We start from the raw sequence: 16,196 nt of genomic DNA, 5'->3' as shown, positions 1-16,196 counted from the left end.
CCTTACGCGCTGGACCGGCTTCTCAGCCCGGTACGCGCCACCCGCCCACGTGGTTCGCCCACGTGACACGCCACTGCGCCGTGGGCCCGACCGCTCAGGACGCTTCTGATTGGCCCGCGCCATTTCCTGCTTCCGGGTTATGGTCCAAACAGCACTGTCTTTCGAGCGGCCCCGCCAAGAGAGAGAGGCCATTGGTCTTCGCTCTGAGCAGGGGCGGGGCACAGCCTTCGGAACTAGCACCCGGACGAGGGTCTCCGAGACGGCCGAGCGGCGCCGCAAAGAGCCGAATAGAGCCAAGGAGACCCGAGTACGACCGGAGCAGCGCAGGCTCGCCGGAAGCGGAGCCGAGCGCAGCCGGAAGGAGCCGAGCGCGCCCGAAGGGTCTGTGCGCGGCGGGGCGTTGGCCGGGCCAAGCCCCCGCCATGGCGGCCGAGGGGACAGATGTGGCCGGAGGCGGGGCTGTTGGAGGCCGCCTGGCCAAGGACAGCTTGCGGCAGGCTATGTGCCCCGACGCGGCCCCGAACCGGAGGCGCAGCTCGGCGCGGTCGCGAGACGCCGAGCGCCGAGCCTACCAGTGGTGCCGGGAGTACTTGGGCGGGGCCTGGCGCCGAGTACGGCCGGAGGAGCTGAGGGTTGACCCCGTGAGGTGGGAGGTCAGGGGTCAGCCCCTCCTGTGCGCGGGCCGGGGTCAGGCTCAGGCTCGGGCGCTCGGGACACTCAGCGTTCCTGGGCCGGGGGCGGGGCAGGGCCGGGAGCGACGGGGGGGCGCGGGGACTGGACGCCGGGCCGGTGGAGCGGATGGCGGGCTGAGCGCGCCCTGCTGTGGGTCTGCAGCGGAGGCCTCAGTAACCTGCTCTTCCGCTGCTCGCTGCCTGACCACCTGCCCAGCGTTGGCGAGGAGCCCCGGGAGGTGCTGCTGCGGCTGTACGGGGCCATCCTGCAGGTGAGGAGGGAGTGAAGGCCGCAGTGGCCTTAGGATCTCTCACCCGAGTGTGGCAGGAGGTATGGTCCCCACTAGGCAGTTGAGGACACCGAGCCTTAGGAGCTAAGTATTTTGACCATTATGATACTAATGCCTGCGCTCTGGAGCCCCCGGGCAATAGAACAAGAAGTCCCAGATGTGGTGGGAGGAGCAAGAAGACCCTCGCGTGTGTCAGCGCCACTTTGCCTCTGGCCCCTTGTGACCGTGTTCCCTTCGCTGTCTGTTTTCCTTCAGGGAGTGGACTCCTTGGTCCTTGAAAGTGTGATGTTCGCCATCCTTGCAGAGCGGTCACTGGGGCCCCAGCTCTACGGAGTCTTTCCAGAGGGCCGGCTGGAACAGTACATCCCAGTACGAGCCCGGCCCCGACCTCCCCGAAGCATCTCCTTCCCCAGCCCCTATTCCCCTTCCCAATGTCTGCCTTCACATCCCTCACCCCAGGTAGGGAATTTTCCCCAGGCCCTGACTTCCCCCACCTCCATTGCCCCACCCTTCCCCCCTCCTGCCCCAGCCCCTTCACCACCCTGATAGGTTCCTGGGTGCAGAGCCGGCCACTGAAGACGCATGAGCTTCGAGAGCCCGTGTTGTCCGCAGCCATCGCCACGAAGATGGCCCAGTTCCATGGCATGGAGATGCCTTTCACTAAGGAGCCCCGCTGGCTATTTGGGACCATGGAGCGGTGAGTGGGGGCCTCCTCAGGCCTCCTGCGCATAGGCTGAACCCTCATGTTGGCAGTTACTACGCTGGGCTGTGACTGAATGCATCTAGTGCTCTGTCCAGCTCTCCAGTTGAGTGGATCAAGTGTCCCACTGTCTAACATGGTTTCTCACGCAACAGGCTTCCAAATGATTGCCAGACAAGTCATTCAGTGACCGAACGGGTAGGACAGCCTGGCCTGGGGTAGAGGGGAGGGATAGCAGAGTGAGTATATCCTATCCTTTGGGCTTCAGGTATTTAAAGCAGATCCAGGACCTACCCCCCACTGGCCTCCCCCAGATGAACCTGCTGGAGATGTACAGCTTGCAGGACGAGATGGGCAGCCTCAGGTGAGGGCAGGCAGGATGGGGTGGGGGTGGGGGGGTGGGGACAGAAGAGCACAGGAGATGTGCCAGGCACCTAGTGGGGTCCTACCCAGGATTTGCTGAAGGCTGGGGTCAAGGCCTAGCCCACGCAGGTGTCTCTGACCCTCCTTTCGTCACTCCTGCTCAGGACCCATGCCCCTGTTCCCCTGCAGGAAGTTGCTAGACTCTACCCCATCACCAGTGGTCTTTTGCCACAATGACATCCAGGAAGGTAGGAGAAGGCATCTGAGTCTCCCAGCCTCAGGTGAGGGGGGCCAGAGGACCCTGGAGTGACCAGAGCCTCACCACATTCCTCCAGGGAACATCTTACTGCTCTCAGAGCCAGAAAACGCTGACGGCCTCATGCTGGTCGACTTTGAGTACAGCAGTTATAACTACAGGTGAGGATAAGAGGATGGCCTCCCATGGGTCTGTTCCCCCAGTGCCCTGGAAAAGCAGACCAGGCCTTCTTCTCTGCATCCCAGCTGCCCAGCGTATTTGGGGATTGAGTGTCCACCTTATTCCCTCAGGGGCTTTGACATTGGGAACCATTTTTGTGAGTGGGTTTACGATTACACTCATGAGGAGTGGCCTTTCTACAAAGCGCAGCCTGCAAACTACCCCACCCGGGGACAGCAGGTATGTGGGCCAGAAGCTGGGGAGCAGGACCTGGCTTAGAAGGGAGAAGGAGATTGAAGTCTGGAAGGAATGGCGAGCAAGGGTGTTAACTGGGAAGCGCTCCCCAGTCTCCCCATTTCCTGACTCTTGTCTTTTGATCTCAGCTCCATTTTATTCGCCACTACCTGGCGGAGGTAAAGAAAGGTGAGACCATCTCCCGAGAGGAGCAGAGGAAACTGGAAGCAGATTTGCTGGCAGAGGCTAATCGGTGAGGAAAGACGTGTGGGGCAGGGGTAGAGCAGGGTGCGGAGGCAAGGGGCAATGTGGCAGGTAGACTCACTGGGCTGCAGGTTAGGTGTCAGTGCAGAGTGGGGGCAGGAAACGAGCATGAGGTCTGAGGCTGAGGGGGAAGAACAGTTTGAGAGTGGGAAGAGTCAGGACAGGGTCGGGGTTAGGACGATAGAGGAGAAGTTAGAGCTTTGGGGCTTGACCAGCCTGGGGGAGGGGGTTCAGGCAGTGCCAAATGTGCTCTGAACCCCCCTTTTCCTGCTCCCCTCAGGTATGCTCTGGCATCTCATTTCTTTTGGGGTCTCTGGTCCATCCTCCAGGCATCCATGTCCACTATAGAATTTGGTTACTTGGTAAGTAACCAGGTTGGGTGAGTTAGGTGTGGGGGCGGGGAGTAGCAGAGGCCTCAGACCCTCTAGGCCATCTGTGGGCAGACTGGGGGTTGTGGGGTGCTGGTCCCAAGCCTTCTCACCAGTGTGCGGGGTTCCTTCCCTAGGAGTACGCCCAGTCTCGGTTCCAGTTCTACTTCCAGCAGAAGGGACAGCTGACCAGCTTCCACCCCTCATCCTGACTCTCCACCTCCCAACTCCTTGGATTTCTCTGGGAGCCTCCAGGGCAGGACCTTGGAGGGAGGGACAAAGGGGAGGCCCTGGGGACTGGGCTGAGCCCGAGTGAGACTGGGGTTAAGGAGGCTGACCTCCCCCACCCACCCATCCCGAGTTTGAGCAGGTCCCCACCGCAGGCAAGTGGGCAGAAGCCCTGGGATGTATACCTTAAGACAATAAACTAGCTTCTTCCTTCACACCGTCCTAACCCTGCTTGGGTGCGGCGGAAAGTACCGACCAAGGATTGCACACAGATTGACAAAGGGACCACTGCTAGGAGCCTCAGTTTCCCCTCCTGAAAAGCGTGGCTGTTGGGTGATCTGGGCTTGAGAGTGGTTAGGGGTCCATTCTGCTCTCCCCCACCCCAGCTCCAGCTTAGAAGTGATAAATACTCAGAGGACGTGGGTCGGGCAGTGGGGAGTTACGGGGTACAAACAGGGCCCGGGGGTGGGGCTGCCCAACCCTGAGCACTGGAGATCAGGGAACAGGAGGCACAGCTGACACACTGGTGACCTTTTCCCTACATTCGGCTATTTTTAGCTCTAATGCCACCATCCTCACGTGAGACCCGTTGGGCACCCCAGGCTCTCAGACCTTTGAGCCATCTTCAGCTTGCAGAAACCCGGCTCCCCTCCAACTCCTGATTCCCGCCACGGAGCCGGGGAGATTCTGGTTGCTGCCCCCGCAACTGTTCTCTAAACCCAAATTTGGGAGTGGGTGTCAGGTTCCCGGTGAGGGCGGGACTTAGGTGGCCAGGCCTGAAGGACGTGGGGACACGGGCCAGAGTGTCCCCACAAGCGGACAGGAGCACACCCGAGCCGTGAGTGGAGTTTGGGGGTGGCTCTAGGCTGCCGGCCTGGCCCAGGGCTCTGAGCCGGCAAGGGGGGCGGGGGAGGGGGGTAGAGGCTGGTGCCAGGGTCCCACGTGGCAGTGCTGGGGGTACGCAGACCCCGCCTCACTCCAGACCAGACCGACTCCGCTTCCGGGGTCCCTCCAGCCCCCACCCCGAGGCTGCCCTTCACTGGGATTCCTGACGTTTTCAAGGCCCTGACCCCCTCCCGATCCCCGCACCATTGCGCGAAGGTTCTGCGGCGGTTGGCGAGGCTGGGGGGCCAGGGGTGGGGCCTCGGCGCTGCGGGTGGCCGACCGGGGCGGATGGGGAGGGGGGCGGGCTGGGGGCGCGGCGCTGCGGGTGGCCGACCCAGGGCGGAAGGGGAGGGGGGCGGGCCGGGGGCGGGGCCTCGGCGCGGGCGGCAGAGCTGCCCGCACACCCTCCTGCCACCTCCCAGGTGCCCAGCAACTCCCAGGTGCCCAGCAACCCACAGGATGGCGGAAGCGCACCAGGCTGTGGCCTTCCAGTTCACGGTGACGCCAGAGGGGGTCGACTTCCGGCTCAGTCGGGAGGCCCTGAAACACATCTACCTGTCTGGCATCAACTCCTGGAAGAGACGACTGATTCGCATCAAGGTGGGCGCAGGTGGTTCTGGTCTCTTCCAGCAGGTGCAGAATCGAGCCTTCCAGGGAGGCAGAGGCTAGGTGTCAGCTGCTGCCCTTTGTCAAGGTCCTCCACCCCCACCTCAGCTGGCAGCTCTACGGAGTGACAGGCTCCAGCAGTGCAGAAACCAGAGGGGTGCTCAAGGCGTGGAGAGGAGATGGGTGTGCAGGAAGTGTCAGTGGGACACAGTAATCAGGTGCTGCAGGTGTGGGAGTGTGGAGACGGGGACCACCAGACGTGAAGGAGAAATGAAAACAGGCAAAGACTTCATAGGCGCCTGCTTACCCCAGTCCTTGCTCTGTGAGCATGCCTGTTTCTGCCCACAGAATGGCATCCTCAGGGGTGTGTACCCTGGCAGCCCCACCAGCTGGCTGGTCGTTGTCATGACAACACTGGGTTCCTCCTACTGCAACGTGGACATCTCCATGGGGCTTACCTGTTTTATCCAGAGATGGCTTCCTGAGGGGTAAGAAGTGGGGCCATGAGAAAGGGCTGGGTGGGCTCCAAGGCCAAGGTTCCTGAGCTGGGCAGTTACAGGACAACAGCCATTGGAGGTAATAGGGGCAGCCCTCCCCAGGGGCGACCACCATCTCAGTCCCTACTTCTGTAACTTCGTGTGTGATGCACTCAGAGGCTCAGATGTGAGTGTGTCCAGGGAGTTTTTCCTCCTTTGGTGTCTCCCCCAAGATGGCTCACATACATCAGGACTGCAGGGTCAGAATCTCCCTGAGGTTGGTCTCGAGTGGACCCCCCTGCAGTCCTCTCCCCTTCTCTGATAGATGTGGCCCTTACCGGACCCCACAGACCCGGACACTTCTCAGCGTGGCCATCTTCTCCACGGGGGTCTGGATGATGGGCATCCTCTTCTTCCGCCAAACCCTGAAACTGCTGCTTTCCTACCACGGTTGGATGTTTGAGATGCACGGCCAGACCAGCCACTTCACCAAAGTCTGGGCTGTGAGCAGAAGCTGGTGGAGGGGTCCAGGCATCGGGTGTGAGACCCCAGGGCCTCACTTTGGGTTCTGAGCTGGAGGGGACAGTCAGGCGGGTCACTGGTGCCTGGCGGGGTTTGTCCCGGTTCTGAGGGTCTGGGGCAGCCCCTCCAGTGTTTGCTAGTTTCCATTCTTTCCCCCGGCTTCCCCCTCAACATTCTCCACTCTGTACCCCCAGATGTGTGTCCGCCTTCTGTCCGGCCGGCGGCCCATGCTCTACAGCTTCCAGACATCTCTGCCCAAGTTGCCCGTGCCCAGCGTGTCAGCCACAATTTATCGGGTGAGGGCTTGGGTCAGACATCCCAGTGGGCAGGGCAGGCCGGACTCAGAGGACTTATCCAAACATAAGGGACTGTCCCCTACAAAGAGTCAGCTTGAGAGGGAGCAATGGGGCTGGGCTTGGAAGAAGGTCAGGACATAGGCAGCTCTTGCTGACTGGCCCTCACACGGGCAATAACTTGGCTGGACAGTACCTAGAATCCGTGAAACACTTACTGGATGACAAGGAATATTACCGAATGGAGACGCTGGCCAAGGAATTCCAGGAGAAGACTGCCCCCAGGCTGCAGAAGTACCTGGTACTCAAGTCATGGTGGGCAACCAATTATGTGAGTTCTACCTCCTGGGCTTACCCTCACCCACCCTGTGTCCTGGCTGCTCACACCCCACCCTCCTCCGCCCCAGCTCCAACCTCCCACCCACCCACAGGTGAGCGACTGGTGGGAAGAGTACGTCTACCTTAAAGGCAGGACGCCCCTCATGGTGAACAGCAACTATTATGTCATGGTAAGGGCTAGAGCCACACGGGCTCCTGCGTGCTCAGCTCTGTCCCCGGCTCTGGCCTCAGGGCAAGGAACCTGGAGGACAGTTCAGAGCCCTAGTGGTGGTTTCTGTAGGCAAGTGGGGGTTCTGAAGTGAGGCCTGAAGGAGAGGGAAGATGCGGGGGGGTCATATCCTGGAAGCATAGTCAGGAAGCAGCTCACAGGCAACGGGGATACTGAGGATGTGGAGAGCCCGGTAGACCCCATAGCCTGATACTGTCACTCCCAGAGTCCCTCAGGCTCAGTGTCTTGCCCAGCTCAGGCTCTCTCACTTCCTTCCTTGTTCCCTCACTGGCTTTCCAGCCACAGCTTCCCAGCCATCCTGACGCCATTACCAGGGAACTTCCTTAAGCGTGTCTTAAGCAGATCCAGAGCTGCTTCTCATAGAGCTCAGGGGGTCACTGTCGGTCCCTATCCCACGTGACTGGCCCTTTTCCTGCTCCTAGTACAAGACTGTGCACAGCCAGCTGGGAGAGGCTGCCCAGCCACTGCCCTGTGCACCTCTTTGCTCTCCCACTTCCAAAGCACGTTTCAAGTAGCATGCTGGCATTCCCCTCCTCCACAAAGCTGTCTTTCCAGAAACCTATATGCAACTTGTCTAGACCAGAGGTTTGAAGCTGTTTTGTAGTGGCAGAACCCCTTCCTCAAAGAAAAATAAACAAAACATCAACAAATACCATGGGTTTGGAAAAGCAGCTCAGGTCGAAGCCAGGGCAGGGGGTTATCTGATCAGTTATGCATTTCACCTCTTGTACTCGGTTCTCAGAGGGTGTGCAGGATGGACTGGGGATAGGGGGCAAGACACCCCAGACAGAGAGATGCCACTGTGCACACCTGTCGCAGCCTCCTTGCAGGCTCTGCTCTCGCCCTGTAGGACTTAGTGCTCGTCAAGAACGCAGACGTGCAGGCAGCCCGCCTGGGAAACATTGTCCACGCCATGATCAAGTATCGCCATAAACTGGACCGTGAAGAGATCAAGCCTGTGAGTTGTGTTGGGGGTGAGGGCATGACCGGGAGAGGAGGCCTGCGTCTGAGCCGTGCTGGGCCTTCCTCCTAGGTGATGGTGCTGGGCATCGTGCCCATGTGCTCCTACCAGATGGAGAGGATGTTCAACACCACTCGGATCCCGGGGAAGGACACAGGTACTAGGCCGCGGCCGGGCGCCCGCGCTGGGGCCACAGGACGGAGGCCGCTCCCTCCCAGCTGTGGGCCCACCATGGCCAGATGCCCTACTGCCTGCTGGTCACCAAGCGTCCCCAGTGTCTCAGGGTCACGTAACTGCGAAAAATAGTCAGTTTGTGGCCAATACTAGACACCTGCTGTTTACAGGCATGGTGCTAGTACTGGGACCCTGGGAGACCCAGGTCAGAGCCCCTCCCCTGCAGGGGCTCACAGTTAGGCAGTCTCCCGCGCAAAGAGCAACAGGAGGCCTAGTGGAGCTCCCAGCTCAAGGAGCCTGTAGGGGAGGAGGGGCGGGCTCGCCCAGGGCCCCCAGGGCCGCCAAGCAGCACCCGCATTTCTGATGCCAGGACAGTCTGTGGGATTTCCTAGAGCTTTGGTTTCCTCTTCTGTGAAATGCCTCATGGGACTGTGGTTGGCATTAAATGACAGACAGGGAAGCTCAGGGCATGGGGCCTGGCTTGGTGCCAGCAGATTCCGCCCAGGGAAGGGGCAGGGAGGCCAGGCGGAGGGTCCATGCGGTCACCCGGTGTGAGGCTGGGGGGCCATCCTGAGTGGCATGGGGGGAGGGAGGAGCTCCCTACCTTCCCGCCTGAGCCCACCTATGGCCTCTGCCCCAGATGTGCTGCAGCACCTCACAGACAGCAGGCACGTAGCTGTCTACCACAAGGGCCGCTTCTTCAAGTTGTGGCTCTATGAGGGCTCCCGCCTGCTCAGGCCTCGGGACCTGGAGATGCAGTTCCAGAGGATCCTGGATGACCCCTCCCCACCCCAGCCTGGGGAGGAGAAACTGGCGGCCCTCACCGCAGGGGGAAGGTATTCGGGCCCAGGTTCAGGCGCCGTGAGGAGAGGATTTGGGTCCTGTGTGCCACCCTGGAACTCGGCCAGAGCCCTCACCAAGGGAGGAGCGTGGGCCCCAGCGTCCTCTGCGTAAACCAGGACCTGCGGCCGTGAGGGGCGCTGGTGGTAACGGCTGGAGGGTAGCTGCTGTGACCTCTACCTGCTGGTGGCTAGATGGGGGTGTGTGGAGGGGGGGGACACAGATCCTGGGAGGTGCCCTCACGCCCACAGGGGCCCCCCCGCTCACTCTGCCCTCGCGCCCTCAGAGCGGAGTGGGCTCAGGTACGCCAGGCCTTCTTCGGCTCCGGCAAGAACAAGGCTGCCCTGGATGCCATCGAGCGCGCTGCTTTCTTCGTGGCTCTGGATGAGGAGTCTCACCGCTATGACCCCGAAGACGAGGCCAGCCTCAGCCTCTACGGCAAGGCCCTGCTGCACGGCAGCTGCTACAACAGGTACCGCACCCCCAGCTCCACTGCACGGCCCACCCTGCCCACCCCCGGGCTCCTCCCCCTGCCCCCACACCGCTGCCCCATCTCCTCCCGCTGCAGGTGGTTCGACAAGTCCTTCACTCTCATCGCTTTCAAGAATGGCCAGCTGGGCCTCAACACAGAACACGCGTGGGCAGACGCCCCTATCATAGGGCACCTCTGGGAGGTAGCAGGCCCTGGGAGAGGTCCCGCAGGGCAGGGGCGGGGCGGGGCGGGGCGGGCACAGGGGCAGCCGGGCAAGGATGGCCTCTCAGCCTGACCTTGCCCCTGCAGTTTGTCCTGGGCACCGACAGCTTCGACCTGGGCTACACAGAGACTGGGCACTGTCTGGGCAAACCCAACCCTGTGCTGGCCCCCCCTCAGCGGCTGCAGTGGGACATTCCTAAGCAGGTGTGCTGGCCGAGAAGGGGCAAGGGTGGGTGTGCGAGAGTGACAAGTGTCTGAGATGCCCTGTGGCCCTCCCCTCTGCCCCAGCCCCACCCTCAGGGGAAGGGTCCAGAGTGTCTCATGGTCCAGACTGGCTACAGGGAGAATAGAGATCCCAGGACCATCTCGGGGCTGGAGAAAGTCATGAGGTGTGAGCTCGTGTCCGGGGAGCACCTGTCAGTGCCTTCCTCCCCGACAAAGCCCAGCCAGGCATCTGTGCTGACGCCCCTGGCTTGTCCTTTGCGTCTCCTCCTCCTGAGGACGTCAAGCATCCTGAGGCCTGCCCAGCCTTGCCTTCGTCCGCTGCTCACCCTCAGGCCTCCTGGACGTGACCCTGGAGTCCTCCTGGAGTCCTCCTGGAGAGCCCTGCCCCAGCTGACCCCTCCGTGTCTCGGCAGTGCCAGGCAGTCATCGAGAGCTCCTACCAGGTGGCCAAGGCGCTGGCTGACGACGTGGAATTGTACTGCTTCCAGTTCTTGCCCTTTGGCAAAGGCCTCATCAAGAAGTGCCGGACCAGCCCTGACGCCTTCGTGCAGATCGCCCTGCAGCTGGCACACTTCCGGGTAGGAGCCCCAGGCCGCCGAGCAGGCGGGGGTGGCACCAGGGCACACCTGCAAGATTCACCCCTCTGTGTTCCCTAGGACAGAGGCAGGCTCTGCCTGACCTACGAAGCCTCGATGACCAGGATGTTCCGGGAGGGACGGACGGAGACTGTACGCTCCTGCACCTGCGAGTCCACAGCCTTCGTTCGGGCCATGGCGCAGGGGCGCCACCTGGTGAGCCCCCCACGGCCTCGTGCTGACGTGCCCGCTCGGCCTCCTGCCTGCTCGAGGGTCAGGGCTACTCTTCACTGCTCCATGTCTGCCCCCAGAAAGCAGACCTCCAAGATCTGTTCCGGAAAGCTGCTGAGAAGCACCAGAATATGTACCGCCTGGCCATGACGGGGGCTGGGATTGACAGGCACCTCTTCTGTCTTTACGTGGTCTCCAAGTACCTGGGGGTCAAGTCCCCTTTCCTGGCCGAGGTCAGTGTCGGTGGGCGTGTCCTCTGTGCTCAGGCCCTCTCCCGGTGGGTCTCGGCCTGTCTTCTGTCTGGACGGCTGGGGCCGGTGTTCCCGCCCCACAGCCACCCAGGCCTGTGGACTGGTGCCAAGCAACAGCCTCCCCCTCGTAGAGTTGCTGTTGGCGCGAGGGGGGAGGGACGGACAAGCACGATGTGTCAGGTGGTGGCAGCGCTCGTGAGAGAAGGGCAGAGGCTCCGGGGAATCGGGGCGTCCAGGTGGAGGGAAGCTCCAGTGCCCGGATGCTGACACTGAGGCAGGGGTGTGGGGTGTGGGAGGGGCAGCAGGAGGGGTGGGGGGGCGGAGCCAGGGGACAGACAGGCAGGTCCCCTGATGGAGGGTTTTGGGCAGAGGCTGTGATGGTGAGAACAGCCTAGGGGACCATGGCCAGCAATCAGGAAGGTCCTGCGTCCTGTCCCTTCTGCATCCTTAGCCAGGACAGTGCCAGGCTCACGCACCTGTCCGCGGGTGTACATGGCCCCTGACTGCCGCGCCTCCCTGTTGCAGGTGCTCTCAGAACCCTGGCGCCTCTCCACCAGCCAGACTGCTCAGTTCCAGATCCGCATGTTTGACCCAAACCAGTACCCCAATCACCTGGGCGCTGGCGGTGGCTTTGGCCCTGTAAGTGCCCTTGACGGTGGACAGGTGGGAAGGGCCAGGGGCCGGGCTGTCAGGGGAGAGTGCAGGGCCTCGAGGAGGTTAGACCAGAGGCAGGGGCACAGCCCTGGACCTGCCCTGCCTGCAAACAGGATCAGTACCTGTCGACCCCAGCAAGAAAGGTGGCTGGGACCCCACCCGTGTTGACACCCACTGCTGGAGTGACCCTGCCCGGGGCTTCTGTACCCTCTGAAGTGGGCTTATGGAGAGTCCAATCTCCCACTGAGACACTCACGTGGGCTAGTTTGTCGGGGAGCTAGAGACCCCCTGCCAACGTGAGGGGGGCCTCCGGAGGGAACCTGAGGTGGGGTCTTCTCTTCTGTTTTCATACTGTTTCCTGGGGATGGGCCCTTCCTGTGAATCTTGTGGGCAGAGCAAGGATAACATCAGCTTGGCTTCCAGATCCTCAAGGTTCAGTTCACCTCTTCTTCTTTACCCCTTGTGCTGCCCTCAGGTAGCTAATGATGGCTACGGGGTTTCCTACATGATCGCGGGTGAGAACACCATCTTCTTCCACGTCTCCAGCAAGTTCTCAAGCTCAGAGACAGTGAGTGTCTCCTGCTCCCACTCAGCCTGAGGAGGGGTCGCCCCCCAGGGCATGGCTGGCTGGGGAAGAATCCTTCCCTGTGGGGAGAGAGGGGCGGGGGCTCACCTGGAGGTTGGTCTGAGCTCTTGACTCCCACAGAATGCCCAGCGCTTTGGGAACCACATCCGCCAAGCTCTGCTGGACATCGCTGATCTTTTCCAAGTTCCCAAGGCTGACAGCTGAGGGCTGGAGAAATGCCAGCTGCCCTTCTGTCCCCACATTGTGGAGGAAGGGGCCTGTGGTCCGCTTGCAGGCACAGCAGTGGCCGTGCACAGGTGCCCAGGCTCCAAGGGCACCTCTGGAAGCAGGTGCTCCCTGGGCAGGCGCTGCTTCCTGAGGGCTCAAGTGGTGGAGGTAGGGCTGGAGCAGGAAGGGAATCTTCTTTTTTTTTTTTTTTTTTTTTCTTGCTAGATGTTAATAAAAATAAGGCTGTATAATTCTATTTTAGCCCTTAAGTACCTGTGTTTTTTGGTGGGGGAACTAGGAGGCCCTTCCCCTGCTCCGGCCTCAGGCCAGGGATGTGGCAAGGGAAGGTCTAGGGCTGGAGACTATTTGTAAGAGGTTCTGACCTGCTTTGAAAGGTGGGTCTCTGCCATCCACACCCACATACGCACTTGGAATAAATTCTTGCTTCAGAACCTCCACCTGTTCCCTGGGGCCACTTCTGTTTGTCTTCTGGAGAGTGGGGTCCTCTGTGTAGGGACATGTCCTCTGCACCCCCTTGGGCTGGAGCACAGCTCTGTAGAGGCCCTCGGCATAGGGAGGAGCTGCAGTCCCAGGCCTGAGGTCTGGGTGCCAGGCGGTCATGTCTGTGAGAGGGCGCACAGGATAATCTGGAGCAACAGATGCCCCTTCCCTTGGGTCGGCTTTTGGATGAAAATACTACTACGAGTAAACAAAAAGTTACTATGGAAAGTCTAAGCAGGTACTCAACTACTATTGCTGCATGCCGAAACGAGTCTACATCTCATTACTCTGCTAGGCGCTGAGAACCGGACGTGAATTAGATACACTCCCAGGCCTTCTCTTATTAACCAGTGTTTATTGAGCAACCACTGTCTACTTGGCTCTGTGCTGGGGATTCAGTGGTGAACAAGGCACCCCCTGCACACGGGGAATTCACTACTCAGTGAGGCAAGCATGGATCAGGGGATGGAGCCTGTGGCAGGGAATCCAGGCTCTTGAATAATCCATTTAGCAAATACTTACTAAGTGCTACAGTGTGCTAAGCTCTGGGATACAGCAGTGAACAAAACTGGCAAAAACAATCCTTCCCTGTGCGACTTAGAGTCTAGCAAGGGAGACAGGCAATAACCAAGAAGAATGAGCAAATGACATAGTAAGTCAGAGGGCAGTAAGTGCTAAGAAGAAAAGTAAGGGGAGGGAGCAATGGAGGAGTGGATGGCAATTTCAGACAGGGTGGCAGAGGCAGGCCTTCCTGAGTGGGGCCATTTGACTCAGACCAGCAGGAGATGAGGGTGCAATCCATGTATGTACCTGAGGGCGGGGTATTCCTGGCCAAGGGGGCAGCAACAGCCAATGCTTCGGGGTGGGAGGAGCTGCCGTGGTGCAGGAACAGTACCTGAGGGCCTGTGGCTGGCGTGGAGTCGGGAGCAGCAGGAGGGGAGAGGTGGGGTGGCGCCGCGAGGTGGCGCCGCGAGGGCCTCAGAGGCCAGGCTCTGGGTTCTCCAAATGATGGGGGAAGCCGCCGGGGCTGGAGCAGAGGGTGACATAACTTGTAAATTTTTAATGGGATCACTCTGGCTAACCAGAATGATATTAGAACAAAGTAGGGTGCAGTCAGCATAGAAGCAAGAAGGCCTAGCAGAGGGTACTGCTCATGGTGGTGGCAGAGTTGGGAGAAATGACGGGACTTAAACTAAGGGATGGAGATTCAGGATGCTAGGGAGCCGTCGAAGATAATCCACGTTTTCTAGTTGGGTGACTGGGTGATTACATAAGATTTTTAAATGTTGAGTTTAACATACCTATAAGAAATATTTGTGAACATGTCTCATAGACTCTTGAAAATATAAATTGAAAGAAAGGAGATTTAGGTTCCTGATAATAGCTTTGAAGGTTGTTAGAACACTGAGAACATGAGAAGATTCCCAGGACAGAGGCTTCTAACCTCTTTTGAGTCTCTGTGAGAAGCTTATAAAAATAAATCTGTGCTCACAAAATGGTACATTCCGTATCAGAGCTTTCCTGGGCTTCCAAAAGTATCGTCACAGACCTTTGCCTCTCTGGTGCCTGCGTGACCTACCCTGGGGAACTGTCTGGGATCTGGTAGGCTTCTGGGAGACATCAGCTCGCCCAGGCCTGGGAGAACAGTGAGCAGAGATTCCAACAAGCTGGCTTTTAATTAATGTTAAAATTCAGTCAAAATTCTTTTATCTGATTTGTTCTTGGTTGAAATAAGAGAAGAAAACACAGTGCCAAACCAGGGTATAAACTTCTGGTGACCACCCACCAAATGCAAATCTGCGTTAGTACCCCAGAGGTGTGCAGATCTGCATTAGTTAAGGCTAGTAGCCATAACAGATAAAGCTTGAAATCTCAATGGCTTAACCCAATAGAAGTTTAATTCTTGTTCACTTGGCTGAGAGGAAGACTCTGCTCCATACCATTATTCAAAGACTTGGCTGTTAGAGGTCCTACCTTCCTCAGGTAGCTCCCAATTTGCCTTGGACATCAACATCCCGCGAGTACACGGAGGAGAGAGAGGGCTCACTCATGGGGGGCTTTTATGGACTCAGCCTGGTAGTGATACAGAGCATTTCTACCCACATCCCACCAGCCAGGACTCATACTGCAAGGGAGGCTGGGAAATGTAGTCTAGCTGTGTGCCCAAGACATAAAGGAAATATTTCATGAACAGTTAGCCAGTTTCGGATGCACAAGGGTATGGGCAGACCAGACAGATGTCTCTGGACTCCCTGAGGGCCCATCCTTCTTGGCCTGGGCTCTGCAGGGTGTTTCAGACGCCCACCTCCACCTGCTGGGCCCTCACATTCCAGACCAACTGACCTTCTCTGAGTCTCTTTCGCTCCCCCACAAGAACCCTGAGCCCCAGCTTCACTCTCCATTCCTAAAGGAGGCAGGCACATCCACACCCTTGCCTTTGCCGAACCTCCTGCCTGGAATCCTGTGCCTTTGTTTCTCAGCCTGGTAAACTCCTACTCTTCCCTGAAGCTGCCTTCATTACCCCTCAGAATTATTCCTGATTCATGTTTTTCTGGGGTGCTATAACAGAAATCAGCTCTAGAAAGTCTAAGCAAATGGTGGAATGATTGGAAGTGTGCAGGTGGCTCACAGGTAGGAAGCAACGGCTGGAGAACCAGATTCAGAAGGGGAAGGAGGCTGGCGGCTTGGAGAGGGGACGTGGCCCAGACAACCGACTCCTCAAGAGAGAGACGAGTCCGCGCTCCATGCCCAGAACTGGCTCAGCTCCAGCTGTGTTTCCTACTCTGCGATCAGTTTGCTAAGGATCGGAATCCCTGAGAGAAAATGCAGTGGGTCCCAGGTTTGTCAGGAATCTCAAAGAGTTCAAGGTATTCAAAACCGAAGTTAACAACCTCCCAAACTGGCTTCTCTGCCACTCTTCCCCGTCTCAGCCGGCGGTGTCACCCTCCAGCGACTCAGCCATTCCTTCTTTCTCCCTCCCTTCCCACATTACGAAGCTTTGTCAAAGCGACCTTCTAAATGGCTTCTGACTCCGTGTACGTCCCTCCGCCACGACCACTGCCTCCCTGTCCCCACCTCCACCATCATTCACCCAAAACCCAGCAACAGCCCCATTTCTACTCTCCCTCCGGCAAGAGAGACTGCTTCGCCGTGCCCCTCCTCTGCTTACCAACCTTCTAAGGTGCCCATCGCCCTCCAAATAAAGACCGAGCTCCCCGGACTGACCTATAGAGGCCAGAGTGATCTCTTTAGCCTCCTCTTGACCAGAGTTTTATGTGCAGCCTCTCTAAGGGTTGAGCAGCACGCTCACCTGGCCTTGCTTGGTGATGTGTGCTTTACTGCCTGGAGGCCAGAGCGCCTGGCAGACCTCGGCTGTAACCAAGGCCCGCACCTACCAGGTGCATGGACCTGGGC

The 16,196-nt window shown here is 59.1% G+C and overlaps 2 protein-coding genes across 5 annotated transcripts; both read left to right on the top strand.

The window, feature by feature from the left end:
- The first annotated feature begins 171 nt into the window (after nt 1–171).
- On the top strand, nt 172–3,748 carry CHKB (choline kinase beta). 3 transcript variants are annotated; one of them, XM_036866072.1, is made up of 11 exons: nt 172–646; nt 835–943; nt 1,217–1,330; nt 1,525–1,658; nt 1,930–2,025; nt 2,214–2,272; nt 2,360–2,441; nt 2,571–2,679; nt 2,823–2,926; nt 3,218–3,299; nt 3,443–3,748. In XM_036866072.1, exons 1-11 carry the CDS (start codon nt 423–425, stop codon nt 3,515–3,517), a joined length of 1,188 nt encoding a protein of 395 aa, XP_036721967.1. In that variant the 5' UTR covers nt 172–422; the 3' UTR covers nt 3,518–3,748. The 3 variants fall into 3 exon arrangements, with proteins under 3 accessions (XP_036721967.1, XP_036721968.1, XP_036721966.1); XM_036866071.1 differs by having other exon boundaries at nt 201–646; nt 1,217–1,420; XM_036866073.1 differs by lacking the exon at nt 3,218–3,299 and having other exon boundaries at nt 199–646; nt 1,217–1,420.
- Nucleotides 3,749–3,885: 137 nt separating this feature from the next.
- On the top strand, nt 3,886–12,537 carry CPT1B (carnitine palmitoyltransferase 1B). Of its 2 annotated transcripts, none has more exons than XM_036866070.1 (19): nt 3,886–4,371; nt 4,841–5,018; nt 5,373–5,512; nt 5,826–6,003; nt 6,217–6,318; nt 6,509–6,646; nt 6,747–6,824; nt 7,734–7,841; nt 7,917–8,001; nt 8,659–8,854; nt 9,145–9,330; nt 9,427–9,532; nt 9,640–9,756; nt 10,191–10,355; nt 10,434–10,568; nt 10,664–10,816; nt 11,360–11,473; nt 11,964–12,056; nt 12,195–12,537. In XM_036866070.1, the coding sequence occupies exons 2-19, from the start codon at nt 4,878–4,880 to the stop codon at nt 12,276–12,278; spliced, it is 2,319 nt and encodes a 772-aa protein (XP_036721965.1). In that variant the 5' UTR covers nt 3,886–4,371; nt 4,841–4,877; the 3' UTR covers nt 12,279–12,537. The 2 variants fall into 2 exon arrangements, with proteins under 2 accessions (XP_036721965.1, XP_036721964.1); XM_036866069.1 differs by having other exon boundaries at nt 6,723–6,824.
- Nucleotides 12,538–16,196: the final 3,659 nt, after the last annotated feature.

Source organism: Balaenoptera musculus, chromosome 10 (assembly GCF_009873245.2).
Source record: "Balaenoptera musculus isolate JJ_BM4_2016_0621 chromosome 10, mBalMus1.pri.v3, whole genome shotgun sequence".
Taxonomy (NCBI): domain Eukaryota; kingdom Metazoa; phylum Chordata; class Mammalia; order Artiodactyla; family Balaenopteridae; genus Balaenoptera; species Balaenoptera musculus.
Note: the sequence above shows the minus strand (reverse complement) of the source record. Positions and strands in the feature narration are given on the sequence as shown.

Coding starts and splice junctions, on each gene's coding strand:
- CHKB (XM_036866071.1), top strand. CDS start 423: ATGGCGGCCGAGGGGACAGATGTGGCCGGAGGCGGGGCTGTTGGAGGC. Junction 2,442..2,570: donor TACAGCAGTTATAACTACAG/GTGAGGATAAGA, acceptor TTATTCCCTCAG/GGGCTTTGACATTGGGAACC. Junction 2,927..3,217: donor TTGCTGGCAGAGGCTAATCG/GTGAGGAAAGAC, acceptor TGCTCCCCTCAG/GTATGCTCTGGCATCTCATT.
- CPT1B (XM_036866069.1), top strand. CDS start 4,878: ATGGCGGAAGCGCACCAGGCTGTGGCCTTCCAGTTCACGGTGACGCCA. Junction 6,319..6,508: donor TGTCAGCCACAATTTATCGG/GTGAGGGCTTGG, acceptor TTGGCTGGACAG/TACCTAGAATCCGTGAAACA. Junction 10,817..11,359: donor AGTCCCCTTTCCTGGCCGAG/GTCAGTGTCGGT, acceptor TCCCTGTTGCAG/GTGCTCTCAGAACCCTGGCG.